This window comes from Canis lupus, chromosome 15 (genome assembly GCF_003254725.2).
Source record: "Canis lupus dingo isolate Sandy chromosome 15, ASM325472v2, whole genome shotgun sequence".
NCBI classification, from domain to species: domain Eukaryota; kingdom Metazoa; phylum Chordata; class Mammalia; order Carnivora; family Canidae; genus Canis; species Canis lupus.
In genome coordinates, this window is record NC_064257.1 from 42,757,595 (window position 1) to 42,785,217 (window position 27,623).

The 27,623-nt window shown below is 35.8% G+C and overlaps 1 protein-coding gene across 1 annotated transcript in view; it reads left to right on the top strand.

Moving 5' to 3' along the window:
* The first annotated feature begins 1,688 nt into the window (after nt 1-1,688).
* SMARCA5 (SWI/SNF related, matrix associated, actin dependent regulator of chromatin, subfamily a, member 5) overlaps nt 1,689-27,623 on the top strand; it is a 40,469-nt gene continuing 14,534 nt past the window's right edge. Inside the window, exons 1-11 of the mRNA XM_025438861.3 lie at nt 1,689-2,339; nt 5,813-5,887; nt 10,761-10,927; nt 14,847-14,947; nt 17,092-17,192; nt 18,150-18,329; nt 19,439-19,594; nt 19,685-19,816; nt 21,277-21,345; nt 24,179-24,288; nt 26,211-26,437. Of these exons, the coding sequence (XP_025294646.1) occupies nt 2,163-2,339; nt 5,813-5,887; nt 10,761-10,927; nt 14,847-14,947; nt 17,092-17,192; nt 18,150-18,329; nt 19,439-19,594; nt 19,685-19,816; nt 21,277-21,345; nt 24,179-24,288; nt 26,211-26,437 (1,495 nt within the window). The 5' untranslated portion in view covers nt 1,689-2,162. The remainder of the gene's footprint in view (nt 2,340-5,812; nt 5,888-10,760; nt 10,928-14,846; nt 14,948-17,091; nt 17,193-18,149; nt 18,330-19,438; nt 19,595-19,684; nt 19,817-21,276; nt 21,346-24,178; nt 24,289-26,210; nt 26,438-27,623) is intronic.

Below are 27,623 nucleotides of genomic sequence, written 5' to 3' on the forward strand. Positions count from 1 at the left end.
CCTGCTCAAAATTTGTTTCTCTTTTCCTCATGTTGGATTAGTGGATTCAAACATTGTTTTCTCTTTTCTTCTGTATCTCTCCTCTATTTTTAAGATTCCTATACAGATTTTATATGCTTGTATGAGAAACTCACAGTATAAACGCACGTTAAAAGACAACTGCCATTTTAAAGGCAGTTTTATTTATTGCTTTTCTTGCTATTTATTGGTTCCCTTAAATAATCCTCAGACTTTTCTTTAAAAAAAGATTTATTTATTCATACAGATACAAAGAGAGAGGCAGAGACATAGGCAGAAGGAGAAAGCCCCCTGCAGGAAGCCGGATGTGGGACTCGATGGCAGGACCCTGGGGTCATGCCCTGAGCCAAAAGCAGACAAACACTGAGCCACACAGGCATTCCAGTAATACTTAGACTTAAGAACCTTCCATTTACATACTTACATATATTTTTAGGGTTTCCAAAACAGGGCCCAAGATATGTATTATTATAGAGTGGAGAAATATTCCAAATATTAAATGTTATATTCTTCCTACTTAACAATGTCAATATTAAATACATTTTTATCAAACAATTGTTTATTGTGTGTATATGTCAGATACCACCCTGGACACTAACTTTTACCCTGATACCTGAACTTTTTTAGGTAAAAGAACATTTTTTAATATTAAAAATAAATTTTCTCAATATAATAATATAAAAATTCATTTAAAAAATAAAAAATACAAACACAAAAGAGTTAGGACATATACACCACCACTTTCAATACTTTTATGACTATCCTTTCAAATTTTATCTATATTTTTGAACTGTTAAAATTTTTTTTCAATTGACACTATGTAATGAACATTTTTGTACTTTAAAAAAATTTTTTAGATTATTTTTTTTAATTTTTATTTATTTATGATAGTCACACAGAGAGAGAGAGAGAGAGAGGCAGAGACATAGGCAGAGGGAGAGGGAGAAGCAGGCTCCATGCACTGGGAGCCCGACGTGGGATTCGATCCCGGGTGTCCAGGATCGCGCCCTGGGCCAAAGGCAGGCGCCAAACCGCTGCGCCACCCAGGGATCCCCTACCTGCAACATTTCTTAATGAAAGAAGGTACTTTTTATTGAATATTTGGTGGTTGAGGAAAACACAACCCACCGCCTCTCTTCCTTGGTTACTCGTTTCTCACGTGGCCACGTGCATAGTTCTTTTTTTACTTTTAGCATGTAAATTTGGAGGAAATACAGTCCAACTTGTATCGAAGTACAAGAAATTTAGAAATGATGAATATAGCTACCATGGGAAGACGAAAGAAAAATCACACAAACTTTTCAGGAGACAACAAGAAAGACGTCATTTGGGATAACCGTAACGTCACCGCCATGGCGTCACGCCTATAAGCGGAGGCGATAAAGTGTTAAACTCCGCGCACAGCAGCGTTCCATGCGCGGCGCGAAGTTCCGGCGAGTTCTCAGACGGTGCCATCCGCCCCCGCCAAGCCCGGGGGCGAGCGCGGACGAGCACAGCCGTTAGACCCCGCGTTTGCGTCACGCCTCGGAGCGACGCCCAAACCTACGTCTTCACACACGGCCCCGAGGCCACGCCCACTCCTCGCCCTGGAGGCCGCTGGGAGCCCTCCGGGGGCGTGGCCAAAGGTGAGGCGAGGGAACGCGCAGGCGCACTCAGAACCTAGTCAATCAGCCAACTATTAATCTCGCGAGGGTTGAAAGTCGGTGGCGTAGGTAGTTGTCCTGGATGCTGGTGAGATAGATGATTTTTTTCCCCGAGGAAGAAAAGGGGGCGGCGAAGCTAGTTCCCGGCGTCGGTCTCTCTTTCGCTTTCCTTTCCCCTAACTCCAACCCTCCGCCCTCCCGTAAATCAACCCGCCTTCCCTGACCTCGGTGACCCAGGCGGCCCCGCCCACTCTTGTCGACGTGATTCCCGCCGTGAGGTAAGCGCCGCTCGAATCCCGAGCCCCGCGGAAGAGGAGGCGGACGCAAGGGGGAGGCTGCGGGCCCGGTTCCGGCTCGTAGGAGGGCCGCGGCGCCAGGGGGCATTCGGGTGGCCCTCTCGCTCCTCCGTCAGCTCGTTGCGACGTAACCACCCAGGCCCGGGCCTTCTCATCTCTGCCGAGCCGGGCCTCTGGCAGCAGCGGGTGACGCACACGGAACATCATGTCGTCCGCGGCGGAGCCTCCGCCACCCCCGCCTCCCGAGAGCGCGCCTTCCAAGCCTGCAGCCCCGGCCGCCAGCAGCGTGAGCAACAGCAGCAACAAAGGCGGCCCGGAGGGCGTCGCGGCCCAGGCGACTCCCTCTGCGGCTGGCTCCGGCCCCGCGGACTCCGAGATGGAGGTGAGAGTGGCTTGTGGCGCGGGGCGAGGGCGCAGTGGGGAGGGGGAGCCGGTTCCCTCGCCCGGATTTCAGTGATCGCACGCAGAGCCGTTTTCCACCCCTCCTGCATCCAAACTCGGCCTCGGACCCTTGGGATCCGAAGTGATTCACCCTGCGCCCTTGTGCTTAACCTCCCCACGCCGACTCCGATGGATTTCTGGCACTTCATGTTTACATTATTTGTCTCCAGCGAATCTTGCCAAATTCTCCAACGCTGTTATTAAACACATGTTATTGATTACCGAGGCCGAGAAGGACCTACCCGGTTTTTGTTTTCTGTGGGTTTTTTTTTTTTTTTTTTTCGGTAAACTCCCATAATTCCCTCACCCATCTCTGATTCTAGCTTTTAGTTTCCACTAAACTTGCGGGAAGGTAGGGAGAGATGCCCCTTAGTGGCGAGGGAAGGATGCGCGGGGTAGGAAGGCATTTAAAAGCGGTGCGTCCGAGGGCCCAGACCTTGTTTTTCTTCATCCCAGGCCTTGTGGGGGCGGTATCCGTTTTGGGCAGAAACAATGGCTTGAGCTGGAAGGCCGAGTGCGCAGTGGGGATAAGCGGGGCGCAGCTGCTCCCATGGAGGGAGACGAGGCTCCTCCCAGGCACTGTTCCTTTGGGAGGGAAAGCGACCAAGGCAGCAGCAGCAGCTGTCTTGGACCCCCATCTAATTTGAGTCAGGGGATGGATGGGTGAATGGTGAATTAATGACAATGGGGCTGTTGGCTTTCATGTTCAGCGCAATTCCTCTTTTTGGGCCTTGGCCTTCCTTCCACCCTCCTCCCCCAACCCCCCCCCCCCCCCCCCGAAAATTGGTACTGCTCGCTAGTCGAGCCTCCCTTCCAGAGCTAGGGTTGGCCAGAGGATGGTGACAGCGCTGCGGGGGTGGAAAGTTTGGGGAGCTGCCAGGCGGGTCTCTTGGGCATGCTCCAAGACTTTGTGATGTCTGGGAACAAAGTAATGGCTTGCTCCTTCCAAATTTTATTCTTGGTCTTCGGTCTGTTTTGAGTTATTTTATAGTCACGGCCTACAGATTTCTGGGATTTTTTCCATCCTTAGGTAGAAGGAGTGAAGGTAATACTGCTCTGAAAAGGATCCTTGATGCAGAATTAACACGATACGTAAATGGAAGTGCAGTTTATCATTGGAGCATTTGGCGTACCAAAGTTTTACTTGGGCACCAAAGGTCTAATCTAGGGTGACGTAACATCACGTTAATAGTTTATGAGAGAATTTTGTGGTGAGGGTAGGTTTTAGTGCAGTAGGACATTGATATCCTGTATTTTTAAGTGATTTGATTTTAGCTTCAAATTCTTATCAAGTGTTGCTTATTTTTCTTAAGGTTTTAAATGGTTGTTTTGAATTACCAGGACTGTTTAACTGGAATTCTTGCTTCGTGGTGTATGTAAGTGGGTTTGAAAATCTTTGACACTGAAAGCAATTGTGTGTAAATAGACAATTCTCTGCAAAAGGGTGTCCATAGTTTTCATCAGCCTCTCAAAAGGGTCTGTCGTTCAAATTCTGCAATAACAACCAGTATCTCACTGGAGAGGTTAAATATTAGAAAGCAGAGTATTTTAAAGCCTAAACTGCCTTTCAGTTGCTACTTTAAAATTCAAGTGGAATTAAAGTTTTAAGTATGGATATTGATGTCATAACAAGTACCAAATGAAGTCCAGGCCATATTTATTTGCCACATAAAGAAATTGAGTCTTTTGATAAGTAGAATCTCTGATAGAACCCAGGTCTGGCTCTGAAATGGACCCATTTCCCACATATTTTACCCTGTCATATTCTTACAAGAAGGAGGTTCGAGAATTTTATTTCTTGAGGAATGACTTATTTTTGCTTTTTTGAAATAGGAACATGGGTAATTTCATTTTTTAAATCAATTTCTTCATTTACTAGTTTTAGTCTTGATTTTGTTTCTCTTCGTGTTGATTTAAAACAATTTTTTTAAAGTAAATGTACCTTTAGTCATTTTCTTAACTGAACTTGGTTGGAAATCATTGAAGTTCAGTGATAAAAACTAGGTTTGAGTGTATATATTTAATGTATCTGGCAATCCTAAATTAAATGCCTTTTTTTTTGTTTAAAAGTAGAATTTAACGTGGATTTTTTTTTTCAAAATTAGAAAATAAATGAAGTCTTGCCTTCACAAATTTTTTTCTGACAAGGCTGACCTTCCCAGGAATATTAGCTAGCTTTCTTTGTATGCAGTGAAATATTCATTTTTGCTTGGTACTGATAAGTTAAGGGAGTAATTTCGTTTTTTGTTTACTATGATTTTTTTTTTTTTTTGGCAACATGGATGGAACCTGTTTTTTAATCTTTGTTGGTTAGACTGGTATTTCAGTACACTGTATGCCAACAGACTAGACTGATAGGTACATTGTATATCAATAATCATCTGACCTGGAATCCAAATCTTTTTTTTTTTTTTTTTTTTTTTTAAACTATGAAAGAAATAATGACTATTGTTGGAAAACGTATTTTTTTTAAGGGTATATTTTGACCTTTCTCATGAAAGTACCAGTACCATTTTGTGAAGTAAACTAGTAGAAGGCTTTATCATTTCTATTTGTGGACACCAGAGATTTGTGATGAGCCTAAGGTAACATAGGTGCCTAAAGATCTTAGCAATGAAGTTAGACTAGAATATAGATAATTTGACCTCTCAATTCTGGTACTGTACCAGAATTGGTACAGTTGTACCTGCTCCAGTTCCCCAGTTTTTTAATCAGAGGTAGCTTTATTATAGTACATATTGCCAAGCACAGTTTTGTACGTTGTTAATGAAAATTATACTTTTACTAACTGTTCTTAGTTGTTTCTTTGACAGATGAGTAGAACTTTGCAGAGTAGTTGTTGCTGTTTTTTGTTTGTGGTCGTTTGAATGTCAGGGTGAATAAATTTGCAAGAAAGGATATTTATTACTAATTTAGGAATCAGATTGTAGTTAGGGAGTATTCAATTTAGGATGTATGATAATTTTTTTGTATTTTTTCCAGAAGATGGAAATCAGAGTGAGTAATGATAATTTCTAGGTGTATATTTGGCAGAACACAGTAGATATTGCAGTTTTATGAGTAGAAGGGAACATAATTTCTATGTCATCTAATTTGGTTTTATAATATTTATTGAATGAAAAATAGATTTATTGAAAGTTATTTTATTATTATTCTAGGATGATGTAGATAATAGTGTTGTGTTTTAATCTTGCAATAGTCCTGCAGTTCAAATACTTGGGTTAAATAGGTTGTTGTCATCGTGGCATTTAATTTCATCAAGATATCCTATCTGGTTATACTAAAGCCATGTAAGTATCTAGCAAGTTTGGAGTAGGAATGTATTACTCAGATTGTGTTTTAAGTAGAAATTAGTTTAATAATAGTATGTTAACTAATTTTGAAGAACAATCCATGATTTTTCCCTCCTCCCAGGAAGTATTTGATGATGCATCTCCTGGAAAGCAGAAAGAAATTCAAGAACCAGATCCTACCTATGAAGAAAAAATGGTATGCTTTAGGTATATGAATAGAGTCTATAATAACTTTCCATTAGGTGGTGACATGGACCAAACTTCTGCATTTAATTTTTATAATTGAAGCACTGATACCAATTGAAATAGGTGTAACATGGGATACTGTAATTTTTGTTATTTGCCTATGTAAAGCAAATTTAGAAGTATTACATGAACACACAAATAGTATTATGTTAATATATGGGATATGTTACTCTCCTTTATTTTGAGATTTATTGTCAGGGAGTGAGGAGAGTAAAAAACCAGAGAAGTAGTTATTCAGGGTATATTCTGCATCGATCTATCATTCTGTTTCACTGGGTACAAAGACAGTAATACATGCTCCTTGCCCACAGCTTTTTTACAATATGGGTGAGATCTTTACAAAACAGCATATGATGTTACTCTACTTGAATCCTCAGACACTGAATCACATTTCATACCTTAGGAAACTTGTAGCATGACTTAACCATAACCTATGAAGAGCTTTAAGCTTAAGTTCAGATTCAGTAATAATAATGGCTAATAGCAAATGCTTACTATGTACTAAGCCCTATTCTGAATGCTTTATATGGCTTAAACTCATTTAATTATACTGAAATCTTATTTTATGTTTTAAAAATATTTTTTAAAGATTTATTTATTTATGATAGACAGAGAGAGAGAGAGAGAGAGGCAGAGACACAGGAGGAGGGAGAAGCAGGCTCCATGCCGGGAGCTCGACACGGGACTCGATCCCAGGGACTCCAGGATCGTGGCAGGCGCTAAACCGCTGAGCCACCCAGGGATCCTGAAATCTTATTTTAACATGTTAAATAATAATACTACCATACAATACAACACAGTATATATGCTCTTTAAGAGTAAAAAACAGTGTCTTAATCTTACTGTCTTCACCTAGAACAATATCTGGCGCATAGTATATTTTAAGAACTATTTTTTGAAACTTACTTTTTCTTCAACCTTTGACTTTCTCTTCAAGATCAGTAAATATTTTTTGAATCTCTTAGTTTCAAAATCCTAAAAATACTTAGGAACACATGTATATATGGATACATAATGTACATGATACACATAGTAATATGTAAAACATAAATGATATATTTTAATTTCAGTATAATTAACATACAGTGAGCTTCAGATGAGCTTCAGATGTACAGTACAGTTATTCACTAATTCTCTGCATTATTTCGTCTGCCTCTGCTAACTACCAGTTCTCTATATTTAAAAGTCTGTTTTTTCTCTTGTTTCTTAAATTCCACATGAGAGTGAAATCATAAGGTATTTTTTCTTTTTATTTCACTTAGCTTCTTAGATCTATCCATGTTGTAATGGAAAGATTTCATGAAATGACATTTTTATATATATATATTTTATATATGATTTCTATTATATTTTATATATGTGTATATCTGTAATTGTTCCACATCTTTTCTTTGCTGTCAGACTTAAAGATATATTTGCCAGCTCTGCTTTTCCCATTCATTTCCTCAAATCCATCACAATGGATGTTCTGTCACTAATACTGTACTAGTGAATCTAATTTCCCATTTATAGCTTAATTTTACTTTCATTCATCTCACTTTTGTCTGATATCGTTGACCACTCCTCAGAATTTTTGCTTGCCTTGTGAGAGCTTTTTTCCCTTGTCGATACCCTATTGACAGTTCCTTTGTCCTTTATCACATCCTAAACATTTCTTGAACAGTTCAATCCTTGTCATTGGTTTTCTTTTTCTTTTTTTTTTTTTTAAGATTTTATCTTTAAGTAATCTGTATATTCAGCATGGGGCTCAAACAACCGCAAGATCAAGAGTAACGTGCTCGCTCCACTAGCTGAGCCAGCCAGGAGACCCTATCACTGGTTTTCTTTAAACTGAATTCTCAGCATTTATCTCTAGCCCAGATGCTTCCAGCCATTGTATTTTCATTTGTTTGTTGGACATTTAAGTCTTTCTTAGGAATATCTAAAATTGCATTTATTCTATCTCATACATCTACATTTACTGATAGTGACAGTTCTTCTTAATTTATACCCAAGCTGTCCATGATGGTACTTCATTTTAATAGTCTTGCAAGTTTAACCTCATAATTCCTCTTTTTTCTCCATTGACCTATTCAGTATTCTTTTATTGCATGGGTTATTTTGTTTGCGTCTGTATCTGTTTCCTTTTAATGATCTGGCCTCTTCCAAATCTCTCCATATATTTCTTTGAAGTTTTTCAGTCTCCTAGTTATTTCCTTGACTAACACTTTTCTTTTAAGCAATCTCCTTTATCATCTGCTAGTTCCTAACCATAGGTAAGTCTCAGTATCCATTCTTCATTCTTGGTTCCAAAGGATGCTGAATATTATTTGAGAAGACTAAATAATAGTGTTGATTGGTATCAGAATAAATTTATGGTTTATGGTTTTTACTCCCTTAGACTTTCAGTATTTATTGTGCAACAACCCATTTAGTTATTTAAAAACTTTACCACTCTGATTAAGTTTTCTATTTCATTTCTGCCATCCTGATTTTTCAGGCTGCTTCTACAGTTACAGGCCTTTAATTTATTTCCCTTCTATTTTCAAATATGTATGGCCTGTACTGCCCTGTGTCATTTCCTCCTGTTTGAAAGAAAGAAGCTGATTTTAAGCTATTGATTTTAATCTATTTGATTTTATGATTTATGTCCTTCAGGTTCCTAATCTTATTGTTTCTACTTTTTAAGGATGTTTTCTCTTTTCTCTTTAAGATCTCAAATCATTTTTATTTTAATATTCTCATTCTCAGCCAAGGTCTTTGCTTATTTTTCCTTCAACCCTTGCCACAGTTCCACTAAAAGGTTAGTCTGTAAATGTTGTTCTGAACTCCTTGGTTCTTTGCAACCATTACCACTTTGAAATGAATGAGTTGTGAGAATTTTGAAGTCACTGACTTTTGTGTAGAACTGTGATGAAATTTATACTTAATTCCTTAAGGCAGTTGTTCGAAACTTGATCATATAGAAGGTCTTGGATATTTTTGCTCTGAGGGGTCATGAAGCACACTTTGAAAACTTAAAACACCTAGAGCCACTAAAGGTTTTTAAACATTAGAGACATGTGATAAGATCTAAGAACAGGAGTGGGGCACATCCCCCTCTGTGTTGAAACATTATGTCTTAGGATTTTCCCGGTTATCCCTGTTAAAATTTTAGTGCTATTCCCAGTTCTTTTTACTCTGCTTTATTTTCTGAACATTTATCACCTTCTGACAATCTCATAATCCCTTAGGTTGATAGATTATAAGGGGGGAGGGTGCTTTCTTTGGTAGGTACACAAAACTAGTTGTTGAACTGAATGGCTATTTAAGAAGTTAATATTGATTGAAAACTTTTGAAAGAAGTGAAAAATACTTAGTGATTTTTGAATACTGCAGAATAGGTTTTTACCTTAAAATGTCTAACTCTGACCTATCTGAATTACTTTCCAGAGTTTATTCGATTCCAAATATAATTACAGTAATTGAATAGATTTTTTTCATCCCCAACATCTTCTAGTTGCTTGTTCTTATTTTATTTATATATGCATTGAAAAGTGAAATAGTGCAAAATACACATAAGTATCACAATACTTTAAAATAGTTTGTAATCTTCAAAAACAAAAAAGTGAAGCTTGTCTTCTACAGGAAATTATCATGGGGAAGTAAGTTGATTTCAAGGATCTTAAGTTTTTTTGGTTTAAATTCTTCCATTAGTGTGATAATAAGGAACATTTCAAAGTGGCAGATGTTAGTCATGAAAGGATGAAATAGTATTAACTGCATTGGGTTAATGAATATTTCATGAACAATAGATTTTTAAAAAATTTTTATTTATTTATTTGAGAGAGAGAAAGCATGAGGAGGGTAAGGGAGAGGAAGAAGTGGATTCCCTGATGAGCAGGGAGCCTGACACGGGGCTCAGTCCCAGGACCCCAGGATCATGACCTAAGCTGAAGGCAGATACTTAACTGACTGAACCATCCAGGTGGTTCCCCCCTCCTCCCTTTTAAAGTAAGCTCTCTGCCAGATGTGGGGCTCGAACTCATGACTGAGATCAAGAGTCATGTGCCCTACCCAACTGAACTAGCCAGGTGCTCTTTAATAATTGTTTTTTAACCTGATACCTTTTAAAAATTTGGCACAGCTTCACTGATAAATGACCAATGTATTTTTCCCATTTCTGAATAAATTCACTTGTATTTTTTTAAAAAAATTAAAAAATTTTTTTTTAAAAATTTATTTATGATAGTCACGGGGTAGGGGAGAGAGAGAGAGAGAGAGAGGCAGAGACATAGGCAGAGGGAGAAGCAGGCTCCATGCACCGGGAGCCTGACGTGGGATTCGATCCTGGGTCTCCAGGATCACGCCCTGGGCCAGAGGCAGGCGCTAAACCGCTGCGCCACCCAGGGATCCCTAAATTCACTTGTATTAAATAATTTTTTGGTCAACTATATTGATGAATAATTGACCCAGTGCAGTTTTAAGTATAAATCAGTGAGTTTTGGCAGATTGATGCAATCAACCACCTTATAGTCTTGATGTAGAACAGTTGTATCATCCCCTGAAAAGTTTGCTCTCATCTTTATCCCCTTGACACTTCAGATCTGCTTTCTGTCACTAGCTATAATTTCATGTAAGTGGAATCACAATATGTAGTCTTTCGGCATTTGGCTTCTTTCACTCAGTATAATGCCTTGCCTTTTTTTTTTTTTTTTTTTTTTCATTTAGTGCTTTTGAAACTTGCCTATGTTACATGTCTCAACAGTTCCTTTTTTATTGCTGAGTTCATTGTATAAAGGCATGCTGAAACTTTGGACTCTGAAATTGTATTAATATTTTGATAAAATGTTTTATTTTTTCAGCAAACTGATCGAGCAAATAGATTTGAGTATTTATTAAAGCAGACAGAGCTGTTTGCACATTTCATCCAGCCTGCTGCTCAGAAGACTCCAACCTCACCTTTGAAGATGAAACCAGGGCGCCCACGAATAAAAAAGGATGAGAAACAAAACTTGCTATCAGTTGGCGAGTGAGTAATAGTTTATACTTCAGAGTTGACACATTAATTTTTGATAATATTCATTAGAAGCATAAAATCACTTCATTAAAAAAAATGTTTTAGGGCTGTTATTTATTTGGCCCCAGTTAGCTTGATGGGATGTAGCCATACTTGTATAAATTATTGTAATGCTTTAGCTCTTACGGCATTTTACTGTTTATGGAATTCAGATGTTATCCATTCCTTGTAGAAGAAACAAATGCAGAGTTTAAGCAGCCTATTTTAACATCCCATAGGAGTAATTCGAATAATCCAAGCTTGACTTTAAGTCTGCTTTGGGGTATGCTGTAGGCATAAACCACATACATGCATCAAGGGGATCACTTTTATCTGAAGTCTTTGGTTGTTTAACAGAATGTTGTGATGATTTATGCCGTAGCAGTTTGTCTCAAATTTGTATTACTTCGTTGTTCTGCAGATTGAATTGTCAAGTTGTATGGTGCCTTTAGGTGGTTGTTTAAAATGTGTAAAGTAACTTACATGTTCAGTTTATAAATACTTTCTTGGAATTTTTGTACTGATTGGTTAATTAAGGTGTTTAATTAGTTATAACTAATAGATTTGATATTAACAGCTTTAGGATAATCTCAGTTTCCTGAAATGACCTCGTAATTCCCAAAGTGAAAAATGAAAAATAATCCATAATTAAATCCACTAGATTATCTAAGAGAGGAGATTATAGACTGTTATCAACAATGTTAAATTTACCATACAGTTTATAGAAACATGAAAACATGAGCTGTACCTTGAAGGAATTTTCATCAAAAGCATAAACACAGTACCTTAATCTTACTGGGCTATTCTACTCCTCTAATATATCTTATTCCTTATCCATTGTGTGTCACCTGTTTGTTTTAATACGTATGAAACTTCATGAGAGAGACATTTGCACTTCAGATGTATTTAAATTGTTCAGACTTGAGAAGTGTGCAGCTATTTTCATTTATTTTTTATTTAAAATTAAAAAAAAATTTTTTGAGAGCATGTGAACAGGGGGAGAGGCAGTGGGAGGGAGGGAGAGAATCTCAAGTAGGCTCCACACCCAGAGCCCTACATGAGCTTGGATCTCAGGACCCTAAGATCTCTACCTGAGCCAGAGTCAAGAGTAGGCTAAACTACCCAGGTGCCCCTTGCAGCTATTTATGCTTTGGAAATGACAAATACTGTAATGTGTATTTTTATGGTATAGGTAGTTACTATACCTATAAGGTAAAAGAAACACTTTTTTTTTTTTTTTAATTTATTTATGATACGCACACAGTGAGAGAGAGAGGCAGAGACATAGGCAGAGGGAGAAGCAGGCTCCATGCACCGGGAGCCTGATGTGGGATTCGATCCCGGGTCTCCAGGATTGTGCCCTGGGCCAAAGGCAGGCGCTAAACCGCTGCGCCACCCAGGGATCCCAAAAGAAACACTTTTATTGAGATCATATAACATAAAGATATTCTGTAGTAAATGTATAATAAATTGTTTAGCTTGGTCTTAGCTAGTGTTATTGAGGAAAAGAAGTCTTGCTTTAGAGATTTCTTCTCTATCCTTCAAGCCCTTTTAAGTGGAAAGTTAGCTTATGCAAAGTCATTAGGGTGATGGTACTGTCCTTAAGTATACAGTCTATATATTTTTCTCTTCCATAGTTATGGTCAACAGACCCTTAACTTGAAGTAATGAGCACATTCCAGCTTTTATCTTTTATCTTCAGTTTTATAACTAATAATCAACTATCTTGATAATAATAGATAATAATAATAGACTGTGATATATTTTTTTAAAGATTTTATTTATTTATCCATGAGAGACAGAGAGAAGGTCAGAGACACAGGCAGAGGGAGAAGCAGTCTCCCTGTGGGGAGCCCGATGTGGGACTCAATCCCAGGACCCCAGGATCATGACCTAAGCCAAAGGCAGATGCTTAACCCCTGAGCCACCCAGGTGTCCTAGACTGTGAGATTTTATTTTTAAAAAAGTTCTTTCCTAGTTTGTGGAGAATAAATTCTTATTGAGGATATATTTTTGTACTCAGTGTCATAGGATTAGAATGCAGAGAAGGACAAGGAATACTAAGACATTCTAATTTGAACCATATAAAACAAGCAAGAATGCTCTTGAATATATTTCCTGCTTTGGTCTGAGTTTTTAAGAAATGCATCTTTAAGAAGACTGATTATCATCTTCCATCAAGCATGTAGTTTTGATGGAAATCAAGCTATAAATTAGATTTACTGTTTTCTAATTTAAATGAAAATATTTGTTGAAAATATAAAGGTACAAAATTAGAAGCTTCAGAATTAGAGAGTAAGTACTTTTATTAACCTGAGCCCTTTATAGACTATTAAATTTGGCAATATTAAAACTGCAGAAAATTAATTTTTTAAGGCGGTATATCCCAACTTTCTTGGGATGTAGAATCTGGGCATTTCTAAAAAGCTATGAGTAATTCTGATAAATCCCTGGCTAAGAGTCATTGGTTAACCACTAAATCTCCAGTCTGCATATTCTGCAGCTTTTGGTGAAAGTTGTAGTTTTTACTTATTTTAAAACGTAATATATTCTTAATAGAAGCATGGTTGACACACAATGTTACATTAATTTCAGGTGTACAACAGAAATTCCACAACTCTGTACATTATGCTTATGCTCACCATGGTGAAAGTTGTAGTGTATTGGATTCTTAAAAAAATTTTATTTGTATTTGAGTATAGTTGATATACAGTGCTATATTAGTTTTAGATGTACAGCTTAGTGATTGGACAAGTTTATACATTATCTGTGTTCATCACAAGTATAGCTATCATCTATTTTCTTATATTGATATTACAGTATTATTGATTCTATTCCTATGCTCTGCTCTTTATTCCTGTGACTTATTTGTTTCATAACTGGAGGCCTCTCTCTATCTCCCTCTCCCATCATCTATCTGCCCAGCACCCCAACCTTTCCCCTCTGGCAGCTGTTCTTTCTTTGTGTTTATAGTTCTGATTCTGCTTTTTGTTTATTATTTTACTATTTTATTTTTTTTAGATTTCATTTACCAGTGAAGTCATATGGTATTTGTCTTTCTCAGTCTGACTTCTTTCATTTAGCATAACACCCTCTAGGTCTATCCATGTTGTCTCAAATGGCACAATCTCAACCTTTTGAAAGTTGTAATTTTTAAGGGTTGCCTGGGTGGCACAGTCAGTTGAGCGTCTGACTGTTGGGTTTCAGCTCAGGTCATGATCTCTTAGGGTCTTTAGATTGAGCCCTGCATTGGGCTCTGAACTCAGTGGAATCTGGTTAAGTTTCTCACTCTCTTCCTTTGCTCCTGCACCCTCCCCCCACCCGGCTCACTTTCTCAAATATAAAAAGAAGTCATAGTTTTTAAAATGAGACTCCTGGAACTATTTTCTGGCAAAAATACTTTAAAAGGTAACTTTAAATTACAAACTTTGGAACACCTGGGTAGCTCAGCGGTTGAGCACCTGCATTTGGCTCAGGGCGTGATCCTGGAGTCCTGGGATCAAGTCCCTCATAGGGCTTCCCGCAGGGAGCCTGCTTCTCCCTGTGCCTATGTCTCTGCCTTTGTCTCTGCCTCTGTCTCTGTGTCTCTCATGAATAAATAACTAAAATCTTTAAATAAATAAATTACAAACTTTGAGAGTTTTCTGTGTAGTTCCTCAAAGTGACATTACCTCAAGTGCTAGTCTATTTTTAATAATTGTATGTATATCTTAGAAATCCATGTAAAACATTTCAGGTTTAAATTTACTAATCCTGCTGTCCTACTTTTCTAGTATTAAATGCCTAATAAAAATTGTGGAATCTTTGTTGGCCACTTGACAATTACGTTGAAATAGTAGCTAGTACTTAAAGGTAAAGTGCTAATCAATTGATTTAATCTTGAACTTGACAGCTACAGACATCGTAGAACAGAGCAAGAGGAAGATGAAGAACTATTAACAGAAAGCTCTAAAGCAACCAATGTTTGCACTCGATTTGAAGACTCTCCATCATGTATGTTATATACATATATAACTGATTTTTTAAAAATCCTCTTTTAAGACATCCTTTGGTTAATGTTTTGGATCTGTCTTGGCTGTAATTTATAAAGGGAATTTTTAGTAATCTTTTGAAATTTATTGATTGTGAAATCAGATTTTTTTTTTGATGAAAATCATAGTATTAATATACTATAATATAGTGGTGCTGTATTTCAAAGGTGCATAAAAGGCCACTGTGCTTATTATTATTGCCTGAATGTATATATAAACCTAGGAATGATTTTTGCCTTATATTTGTCCCAGTTAAGAAAACTTCATGTGTAAAAGAAAGCACTTCATGAAGGCTTTTGTTAACTAATGTCAGGATTTTGTATTAGTTTTTGAGATTTTTTTTTCTGAAACCTTTGTTACTGGTTTTCTGAAAGAAAACTTGGTTAACCAGATTTTTAAGTTTTACTTATATATAATCTTGATAGTTTAGTGGCACATTTGTCTTTACTGAAGCCTAACATTTTTTTTCTGATCTTCCTCTGTCTTACTTGATAATTGATTTGTGTGATGGTAGTGGTTGTGAACAACAACAATTTAGGATAGTCAACATTGGACATACAATTTGGACTTGTTATTTAACTATAACTTTAACTCATAATAAGTTGAGCTTTAGACAAGATAGGATCTGGTTAGAAATTCCGCAGTCTTCGATGCCTGGGTGGCTCAGCGGTTTGGTGCCTGCCTTTGGCCTGTGGCGCCTACCTTCAGCCCAGGGCGTGATTCTGGAGACCCGGGATCCAGTACCGCATCAGGCTCCCTGCATGGAGCCTGCTTCTCTCTCTCTCTGCCTCTCTCTCTGCCTGTGTCTCTGTCTCTCTCTCTGTATCTCTCATGAATAAATAAATAAAATCTTAAAAAAAAAAAATTCAGTCTGTTTACAAAGTTTGTATCTTCCAATGTTTTTTGGCTATGAGTACTCAGTTACCATTTCTTTTCATGAAGTTAGAAACTAGAGCCAGATATATGGTACAGATGGTGAAGGAAATTTGAATTATTTGGATTATGTCTTTCTCACAGTCCTTGTTGTAACTAGTTTACCAGCATTGGCTAGCTTTTTATTTTAAAACAGTGTTTTTTGAAAGGTGATGAGGTACAGATGTGCATGTTAAAAAAAAAAAATCTAGTGATTGTGATGTGTATATACTTCGTAATTATTCTGGGGTGAGAAATGTGTAGTAAAACCCAAAAGAGATACTGTCTCCTTATATAGAGGGACCTTTTGAAAAAGTAACTTATGAAGGTAAAGGGAAAACAATCTCTATATATCTTGTCTTATTTCCCCTTTGTTAGGAGGAAAACTAAATCCCCAGAGAATGTTTGGTTATCATGGAAGGTTTAAAACACTTGGTGTAGAAACACTTGTGGGGGCCCTTGGGTGGCTCGTCTGTTAAGTGTTTGCTTTCAGCTCATCATAGAGTCTTGGGATCAAGCCCCATGTCCGGCTCCCTGCTTGGTGGGGAGTCTGCTTCTCCCTCTCCCTCTGCCCTGCTTGTACTCTCTGTCTCTTTCTCAAATAAATTTAAAAAATCTTTTTAAAAAAACCAAACCCGGGCAGCCCTGGTGGCTCAGCGGTTTAGCGCCGCCTTCAGGCCAGGCTGTGATCCTGGAGATCCAGGATCGAGTCCCACATCGGGCTTCCTGCATGGAGCCTGCTTCTTTCTCTGCCTGTGTCTCTGCCGCTATCTCTCTCTCTCTCTCTCTCTCTCTCTCTCTATGTCTCTCGCGTATAAATAAAATCTTTAAAAAAAACACAACCAAACCCACTTGTGATAACATTAAAAAAGATACAAAGAGGCAAGGGAGTCTCTAGGACCAGTATATGGTAACATAGGAACTGAGTGATTGGGGTAGGCACTCTGATGCTTCACAATCATGGTTTTTGTTTCTTTGTTTTCTTTCTGCACTTGGTTATTGTCCTTATCCAATTGCTCCTTCTCTGCTCCAGATCACAGCAGCTACCTCTAATGACTTGGAAATTGAAGACAGAAAAGTCAGGGTTAACCTGTGTGGGTTCAAGTTAAACCTTTGAATATCAAATGAAGTGGACTGCCTTATATATTCCTTGTGTCTTTAAAATGTGCATTGTGTTTTTTCTTTTATCCTTAGATGTAAAATGGGGTAAACTGAGAGATTATCAGGTCCGAGGATTAAATTGGCTCATTTCTTTGTATGAGAATGGCATCAATGGTATCCTTGCAGATGAAATGGTATGTGTTTGGTAGTTTTTTGGAAGGCTATGCTTTGTAATTTAAAGTATTTTGTACCATGGAATTTTATAAAAGTTAAGATAATGTGACATCATTTTTGTTGATTATAATGCAGAACTGTTAGTAAACTAATCCTCTGTTGTCAAACTTGGTTTAGTCCCGTAAGCAGAATCTATACTTAAGTTGTGAGGAATTACTATTTATGAAAGTATAATAAAAGTAATACATTTTGACAAACCTGCTTTTGGTAGACTCTTGTAATAAAATGTTTTGGCTATTTCCCTCCACTTCTGTAAAGTATAGGTTAATTGACTGATTTTTCATCAGTAATTATTTTCTTAAGGGTGGCAGCTTGTACAGTTCTGTCACAAAACATTTATCTCTTATTACTAGTTTTGTAGTGAGTGTTTCAAAGTTTCCTCATGGGGATCCCTGGGTGGCGCAGCGGTTTGGCGCCTGCCTTTGGCCCAGGGCGCGATCCTGGAGACCCGGGATCGAATCCCACGTCGGGCTCCCGGTGCATGGAGCCTGCTTCTCCCTCTGCCTGTGTCTCTGCCTCTCTCTCTCTCTGTGACTATCATAAATAAATAAAAATTTAAAAAAAATTAAAAAAAAAAAAAAAAAAAAAAAAAAAACAAAGTTTCCTCATGGCTATAGTGCTGAAACATATAATTGCTTGAAGAAACTATGGAGTCAAATGGGTCTTAATTCTAGCCCTTCTGCATGACTTTGGGAAAGTCATTTAAACTTCTGTGCCTTATGGGGATAATTAGTAGTACATCTTTATAGGCGAAGATTAAAAAACATAACACAGCTAAACTCAACACATACCAAGTTCTTGCCATTTGTTAGCTATTATAAACAAATAGCTTTTCTTTTAAATGTTTTTGTATATCAGGAAATATAAATATGGATGTGTTTGTTTTGTTTGTTATTGCTTTGTGGTTATTCTTTCAGGGCCTGGGAAAAACTCTTCAAACAATTTCTCTTCTTGGGTACATGAAACACTATAGAAACATTCCTGGTCCTCATATGGTTTTGGTTCCTAAGTCTACATTACACAACTGGATGAGTGAATTCAAGAGATGGGTACCAACACTTAGATCTGTTTGTTTGATAGGAGATAAAGAACAAAGAGTAAGCTTTTCATGTTTTATTATTTTTTTGAAATTAAAAGAATTTGAATTTAGGTTTGGGGGAGGGGGTAATAACTAGAGGAAGGATAAAAGAGAAGGCCAGTAATAAACTTGGTCTTCACAAATATTAATAATGTACGTATGTAATATTGTCTTGATGGTGAAGAATCCTACTGGGGAAAAAGTGTTATAGACTATAGGATGCCATATGGGTATAGTTTGTTTCTTTTACTTTGGAATTGGTTGTATAAAATCAAAGGCTGTGTTCTCATTCTAGAAGCAACATTCTTATTTTTAAAATAAATTTTGAGTTTATGAATTGGTTGGAAATTTGAGGAGCCAGATTTTTTTAGATTGATGTACATAATGCTAATTCATAGTCATAGTAGTTTTTAAAGATGAACTGAGTCAATTATAGTATTTTGGTGAGTTGGTATGGCATTTATTGAAATAAGTTAAAATATTGGTCAGTTGACGTTTTTTGGAAGGAAATAATAGAAATAATACTGTTTTGATTAAAATGTACTATTTCGAAAAATAATGTACTTAGTTTTGTTTTCTCTTCATTCAGCTATCAGTGATGATTCTAGGTTTCTTTTTTCCTTTTCTAGATAACTTTGCATAATTCAAGTTAACCAAGTTGCTTTTTATGTTTAGGAGCCCAATTTAAACCACTTTTTGCTTTAGTTTCTTGACGTGTAAAATAAGAATAGTAATAGCAAAGTCTTACTAGTTCTGTAAATGTGAAAGGAATGAAAATGTTTACTGCAAACAATCCTGGAGTCTTTATTCTATGGCAGAAACCACCCTCCTCTTTCTAACCCCTTTCCTGAGAATTTCAGGGTCTGGTGGAAATGAAGAGAGATATTTAAATTAGTTAATTGAATTTTGCACTGATCAATTTAGTCAATTATTTTTTATTAAATGGCTCTGACATTTAGAAATGATTAATGAAGTTAGTTTGAGCTGATTCTAAATGCTTGCATTCTATAGATAACTGTCCCTCTTTAATATTTTCCATCCTGTTTTATGTATTAGATTATTTGTCATCAATGTGTTTAATTTGTAGTTTACTTTTGCATGATGTAATTTTTTTCTCTTGCTACACAGGCTGCCTTTGTGAGAGATGTATTATTGCCAGGAGAATGGGATGTATGTGTAACATCTTATGAAATGCTTATAAAAGAGAAATCTGTTTTCAAAAAATTTAATTGGCGGTACTTAGTTATAGATGAAGCTCACAGAATCAAAAATGAAAAATCCAAGGTAATTTGGCAGTTGGAAGTGACATCATTAATACCTTTTAGAATTTCATCAATATGTAGAATATTCTAATGATGAATTTGGTTCTTTCAGTTGTCAGAAATAGTGAGGGAATTCAAGACTACAAATCGACTGTTATTAACTGGAACACCTCTTCAAAACAACCTGCATGAGCTCTGGTCACTTCTTAATTTTTTGTTGCCAGATGTCTTTAATTCAGCAGATGTAAGTATGTCTTACTGTCTTCTGGTTGGAATATTAATGTTTCTGTTTAATGCTATACATTTTTATAATAAAATTGGCCTTTCAGCACTGCTTGAGATAATTTTTAATTTTTCACTTATATGTAGTCTGGTGTAACCTGCCAAGTTTTTTATGCATCCTGAGAGTTTATTTTTGTGCCTTTCGACTTCAGTATCATTTTATAAGTCATTTTCTTTGGACTGTTACTAATTCACATACCAAATAGGTAGTCATGTTGGTCTGAATTTCTGCAGCTGTAAGTGGACTGTTTGTGTTCTTAAGGTGCTGTTTAGGTTATTTCCCCAAGTGAATTTATGAACTTCACGTAGCTTGTGTTTCTCCAGGGTGGTAAAATTTGGTAAAATCTGTCTAGCCATCTTTTTTTATGGTCTAACAAACATAGAACCTAATCTTTACCTTTTAATAGATTTGCACTGATAAAAATGGTTAAATAGATATTCAAACTATCATTTGTACCTAAGAATGTAACATGTATCTTAAGAGTCTGTGCTATTAGTAATTACAGTGTTTTTTTGCTGAACCAGAGTTCATTTTTGAACTTTGTTTTCGTAGTACGGGGTGGGGAGAAGGAGAGAAAGAGAGAGCATGCATATGTGTGTCTGGCTTTTGAAGAGTTCAGTAAGTTCCAAAACAGTTAATTTTGGTTTTTGTGTTAAGGGTCATTTTATTTTATTTTATTTTATTTTATTTTTATTTTTATTTTTTTTTGTTAAGGGTCATTTTAAAAGAATAGAGAAATTTCTGTTTTTGGAAGACATTAATCAATCTCAGGAAAATACTTTAGTTCTGCTTTTATGTATTTTGATGTTTTTATTTTAGAGATTTTTCTTAATACATTGATACTTTCATTTGTTTTAGTAATCTGTGAAAGCTTTGTTCCAGTTAACATAATTAATTCTAAGATTATGTTTACTAACAAAGCACAAATATATAGCAGATGTGTTGAAGAGGTAAGAATATGAAAGTTATTCTTGTTCAGATCCTACCCAAATGCTCATGCTGGTAATTTAAATTTAATTAAAATTGACACTGCTCTGGAAACTGTTTGAGTAGTCTGAGTGGCCTTGGTGAACAAACTAAAGTGATTTTAATATTTTAGCTTCTCTAAAGATATTTTGCAAGAATATTCTCTAATTCTATAGAACTTCCTTTCCAGCTATCTTTTTCAGTGTGAAACTTGTTATCTTGATGTTTTTGAGAAAAATGTTTAGGAGGTAATTTGATCTTAGGGTAGTTCTAAAATGAATTGCTAACAATGACACATGAAAAATATGGGATTGAACCAAATGATTTTTGCAGTTTACATCTCAAATACTAAACTAATTCTAGAATTCATTATTACAGCTAGGATAAATAGGGTATTTATAGTTAATGCTTGTAGTTCATATTTCTGATCTTCATTTTTTTGATCTTTAATCTAGGACTTTGATTCATGGTTTGATACAAATAATTGCCTTGGGGATCAAAAGCTAGTTGAGAGGCTTCATATGGTAAGTATATTGGAATAAGGTCAAAGCATTTTTTTTTTTTAAGATTTTATTTATTTATTCATGACACACAGAGAGAGAGAGAGAGGCAGAAACACAGGCAGAGGGAGAAGCAAGCTCCATGTGGGGAGCCTGACGTGGGACTTGATCCCGGGTCTCCAGGCTTTGAGGCCCTGCCCTCAAAGCATATTTCAAATGGGAAAAAATGATAGAAGTTTAAATTAGTGGATTATTTTCTGTTAACAAAAATGTATTGACTAGAATTAGATCTATTTGAATCTTGTCACTTAACTGTTTAATCTTACAATGGGGGCTAGGGGGTTACGAAGTATGGTGCTTTTAGTGTTAGAACCTAGGATGAAATTCTGACTTAATGGAAAAAGTAGTCCAAAAATAAGAGATTTGGTTCTCAAAGGCTAAAGAGATCCCATCTTTTGTTCTTAAATTCTGCAACTGTGTATATAAGCAACTGCTAATGGTACATCGTGAGCAGCATTGGTAAATTTTTGCTGTAATACATACATAGCTTTGTTACTTCTTACTGAAGATTCACAAGTGCAAGTTGGTAAGTGGATATATTTCTCAAATAGAACCCAGATTATGATGGCTTGACTAGCAGAATAAAGCCAGACAAGAAACTTCCATGTATCTCATCTTTAATAATTATGGCATTCTAAGATAGAACTTTGCAGTGAGTCTTGAAATGCTTACACTTTTTTCTTGCTGCATTATAAACAAAGGAAACAGGTCTTATATTTGTATCTCTAGCACAATGCCTAGTTCATAGTAGATATTTGAACTGAGGAAAAATTAAGTCTTAATGTTCAGATACTTGTTTCTGTATAAATTAATTATAACGTACTTTAAAATTCTTATGTACTGAAATTTTATTATGTTAAATATTGGAAGGTGATTATCTGTTAGACATGTTTGTTTATAATTAGGTGGCATTTAAACACGTAAGCATTCAATTTAGAGTATGGAGCATTTGTGTAGACTTTGTTTTAATAAGTAGGTACATGTATGTGAAGCAAACTACAACAATTCCACATAACAGAATCAGCCACTATAGGCATCACTATTTTGTTCAGACAGTAGTATGAAAATGCATATAATCGGGGAGAAGAGGTCTGGTAGCTACCTTTTTGTTCTCTGTCTTTAAACCTCCACCTGTGCTGTGGTCTCATGATGAAAGAAAATATTGAGTATCAGCATAGGTATACTTAGGAATGAGATCATTTTTACTTAATGTATCAGTTATCTAATATTGCAAAATACCTCTTCTGCCAAAAACAAAACAAAACAAACCCTTAGTATCTGTTTTAGTAACCCAAGAATTTATGGATTGGCTGAGTGGTTCCTTCACTAATTTTACTTGTACAATTACCTGGACTATTCTGGAAGAGGGCCAGTGGGCTAAGATTATACTAGCTTCCTTACATGATGACATTAGAGAAGTATTGCTGATTATTTTTCTCACCGGTTTTTTATTTGTGATTATATTTTTATAAGCTAGTGTAAACAGAACATAGGAAGAAACAAATCTTTAGTTTTGTAGATACTCTTGAGTTTAATGAAAATGAGCTACCTACAACATGGATAGGTTTTATAAACATGCTGTATGAAAGAAACAAGATGAAATGAGTATATGTTAGTATAATTCTATGTATGTTAAGTTAAAAATAATACTTAAAACTAATCTATGATGTTAAAGTGTAAGGGGGCATAGTGACTGGGAAGGTTGCAAGAAGGATTTTTGGAGTATTTTTAGGTGAGATAGTTGATTACGTGGGTATATTTACTTGATTGAAATTTACTTAATTGTATAGTCATGATTTGTATACTTTATGCTTTACTTCCAGAAGAAGGGTAATAAATTATTAAGTTTTTATTTTCATTTCAGTATACTTAGCATACAGTGTTATATCACTATTAGGTATATAATGCAACTTTCATACATCACCCAGCACTCATCACAAGGGTAGTCCTTAATCCCCATCATCTATTTCACCTTATCTCCCCACCTACCAAAAGGGTAATACTAAAATCTCTAACCATAAAAATATTTTAACGTGGACCTAGCTTTAAGTACTGTTAGTCTTCATGAAAGTACAGTATTATGCCTCAGCCCCCTGGTCCCTTATCTGCAGGTAATACATTCCAAGACTTCTGGTGGGTGCCTAAAACCAAGATAGTACCGAACCCTGTATACACTGTTTTTTCTTATATATATATCTGATAGTTTAATTTTTTTCTTTTATGATAGTTTAACTTATAAATTAGGCAAGGTAAGAGATTAACAGCAATAATTATAAAATACAATAATTGTTCCGTAGCATATGTTATATAAATATGGTCTCTCAAAATACCTTATTGTACTGTACTCATCCTTCTTGTGATGTGTGAGATGATAAAATGCCTATATCATGAGATGAAGTAAGGTGAATAATGTAGGCATTATGCCATAGTGTTAGTCTACTGTTGACCTTACGATATGTTAGGGGGAGGATCATGTTTCCAGATTATGGTTGATACTGGTAACTGAAGCCATAGATAAGGGAGGATGATAACTAGTTTTAAACCTGAAAGCCAGTGAATGGTGAAAGCATCAAAACGTACTGTTTTTAGTATTTTATTACAATATAGTAAGTATATATTCATTATATGTATTGAACAAGTAATGATCCTGTATTACCCTTCAGGAACTCAGAAATAATAAATTATATTTGAAAGGGAGAAATTCTAGAAATATATAAATTTCCATGTATTTAATAAACAATTTTGAGATCCTGAAATAGTAGTCATAAGATCATTGGCATTTCTTTTTTGTCTTAAGGTTTTGCGTCCATTTCTCCTTCGTCGAATTAAAGCTGATGTTGAAAAGAGTTTGCCTCCAAAGAAGGAAGTAAAAATCTATGTGGGTCTCAGCAAAATGCAAAGGGAATGGTAGGTATTCTTAGACATTTTAAAAGTCACTATTGATTCTTCACTAACTTTCATTTATATTTTATTTTTCTGATTGTGTCTGCAAGGAATTAATTGGCTGTCTGCCCTGTTGAGCTCAGCCTGAAAAGTTTTCGGTCATATAATTTAGGACTTGTTAATCAAATTTATAATACAAAGCCTTAAAACTATTAGTTTACAGAATCAGGCTGGGAGATTTGTGAATCCAAGGATTAAACTTGGCATTTAATTAAACAGGGATGTGTGTTTGTGTGTGTGTGTGTGTGTGTGTGTTTATACCTAAGTTTGGGTTTTTTAAAAAGGGGTGACTCAGATGTAGACATGATGTTAACTTGGTGGTTCATAAATACTGGATGTGAATCAGTGCTAATCTGATGAAGATGGAGAATATAGAGATAGAAAATTTAGGTGCTTTCTTTTAACCCATAAAGCTATTATTTTATATATATAAAAGGCTCTGTTCTGAGTGCATGTTTTAATTTAGGCAAGATAAAATGTCCTTTTGTGGATTTGTGGTGGTAATACAAGGTAGCTATTTTTTAACACCTCTCTAGGGCATAATAAAGATGTTGAAAACCTTGTAAGTTTCTTTTTCTTCCTTTCTTTTTTTTTTTTTTTTTTTTTTTACAGATAGAAAGGTCACCATGAATCAACAGTGTGAAATGGTTGTAGTAAAAGATAGCACTTTAGCACATGTTAAAATACATGTTGTGTTCAAAGGAGAGAAATAAATAGCCACCTTATTCTTTATTGGATACACTACATTTCAAGTGTATTTAATTCCATACTTGATAAATGTCTGCAAGCGGCTGGAGTTGTTGGTAGAAGTATAGAAAGAATAGAATGTAAAGAAATGGGCACATCATCTGAGGAAGAGATGACCACTGTAGACTTTTCAAAGACTTTATAAGGTAGCAAAGCTATTATTAGGCTTGTCTTGTATGGCTCTAAATAACAAAACTATGACATGAATCAGTGTTAAGAGAAATATTTTTTAGTTAAATATTAGTAAACTTCATATCAGAATTGTATAGAAAGGGTTGCCTTGAATAATACTTTATGCTTCATAACTGGAGTTGTTATGCTTGGATTGCTTAGGTTATTGAAGTTACTCTGTTCAGAGGATTCAAGGTCATGAAATTTTTGTATTTACATAGATTGGTCTTTCCTGCAGAATGTTTACATTCTTGATGTGCATTCAAAGCTTTTTATAATCCATCCTTAGTCTATGACTGTAGCTTTACTGCCTTCATATCCCCCCACCAATTTACTTTTATTTGTATTTAAATCACATTGTATTCATTTTATTCTCATCCTCATGCCTTACCCTATCATGATTCCTCCTCCCTCATTAGATCTTCATGTTCTCACCCAAATTCTACACTAGTTACATTGAATAATAATTAAATACTATTGGCACTCCATTGGAAAAGACTACAAATTAAAATTATGTTTAAAACTTCCTTGGGGTGCCTGGCTGGCTTAGTACAGCTTGGGACTCTTGATCTTGAGGTTGTAAGTTAAGCCCCATGTTAAGTTTAGTGATTACTTAAAAAATTAAAAAAATATGTGACTTAGGTTTTAAGTTTTGCTTAATTATTTAAAAACATGTTCTACTGCTTTGTTTTAATTCATCCCAGGGAAGCATACTATTTTGGACCTCAAGGTCCAAAGTGTAAGTGTAAACATTAGAACAGTGGGGGAATAAAGAAAAACAGGGAAAAAGAAAGATGTTATAATGCATGGTAATTCCTAACCACTTCTTAGAAGTTGATGGGTTCTTTATAGGTATTTTTGAGTTAAGGTATTTTGAGTTAAGGTAAGGGAGGTAATTAAATGTGAAAGTAACAGGGAAAGTAACCGGGCACATTTGAGCCCTTTTAAAGCATTTTTCTTCTCGATAGGTATACTCGGATATTAATGAAGGATATAGATATATTAAACTCTGCAGGGAAGATGGACAAAATGAGGTTATTGAACATCCTGATGCAGTTGAGGAAATGCTGTAATCATCCATATCTCTTTGATGGAGCTGAACCTGGTCCACCTTATACAACTGATATGCATTTAGTGACCAACAGTGGCAAGATGGTGGTGTTAGACAAGCTGCTCCCTAAATTAAAAGAACAAGGTAAGTACGTTACTGATATCAAATTGAGAAGTGATGAAAACTGTTTTACATTTTAATGTAAAATAAAGGATCAATACAATTTAAAATTACTGATCTGGCAAGTTGAAGTATGGGAGGGCATCGAGAAACTTCTATTCTCATTACCCAAACTTCATTTCTCTCCTCAATTTTAGGCTTATACATCTTTTTAGCGATCAGTAGTTAGGGCAGTTACACTCCTAGATTTTGGGGGAGACTTCTCACTTTATATATATATAAAGCATATATATATATATATGCTTTCCCAGATTTATAAGCTTTTTTTTTAAAGTGCCAAGAATACTCTTTCCACACATAGTTCCCAGATCCTTTGGTAAACAGTGTTGTGTTCATGGTATTTGTTTTTTATTATTTATGTGGAATTTTTAATTATTTAAATAATTAAATTTAAAAAATAAGGTTAACGGTGATTACTAAATATGTGCATGGACCCAAAGCAGATTTGTTTATAACATGGTGACTTTTTTGTGTGAAAATGAGTACGTCTGTAGTATATATAGAGTTATAGTTAAAATACATGAGTATAGAATGAAATGATTATGATGCCAGCTTCAGTCATTATAAATTCATGGCAAAACTTGTTTATATCTATACCACACTTCTTTTCCTCTTCTGGATTATTTTGAAGTAAGTCCCAGACATCAAAGCATTTCATTCACAAATTATTAATTCTGTGATATTGAAATAATATAGTCAGATTTCAGATTTTTCCATTTGTGTTTTTCCAATGTGTTTTGTTAAGAATGACTTTGTAGGGCAGCCCCGGTGGTGCAGTGGTTTAGCGCCGCCTGCAGCCCAGGGTGTGATCCTGGAGACCTGAGATTGAGTCCCACGTTAGGCTCTCTGTATGATGCCTGCTTCTCCCTCTGCCTGTGTCTCTGCCTCTCTCTCTGTTTCTATGAATAAATAAAATAAAATCTTAAAAAAAGAATGACTTTGTACCTGTCACCTCTCTAGTATACTAAAAATTAAAAACCTTCTAAGAGTTGTCAGTGAATTGGTTTACTTTTTTCTTTTTTGCTTCTGTGCCTTTTTGTGGAAATAAGTTGTATAAAATGCTTTCTTTGAAAACTAAATAGTAAAGGATTGACTTGGAAAGGAATAGCAAGAACTTGGTAGAAATACTCCAATATTAAAGAAAGCTGTA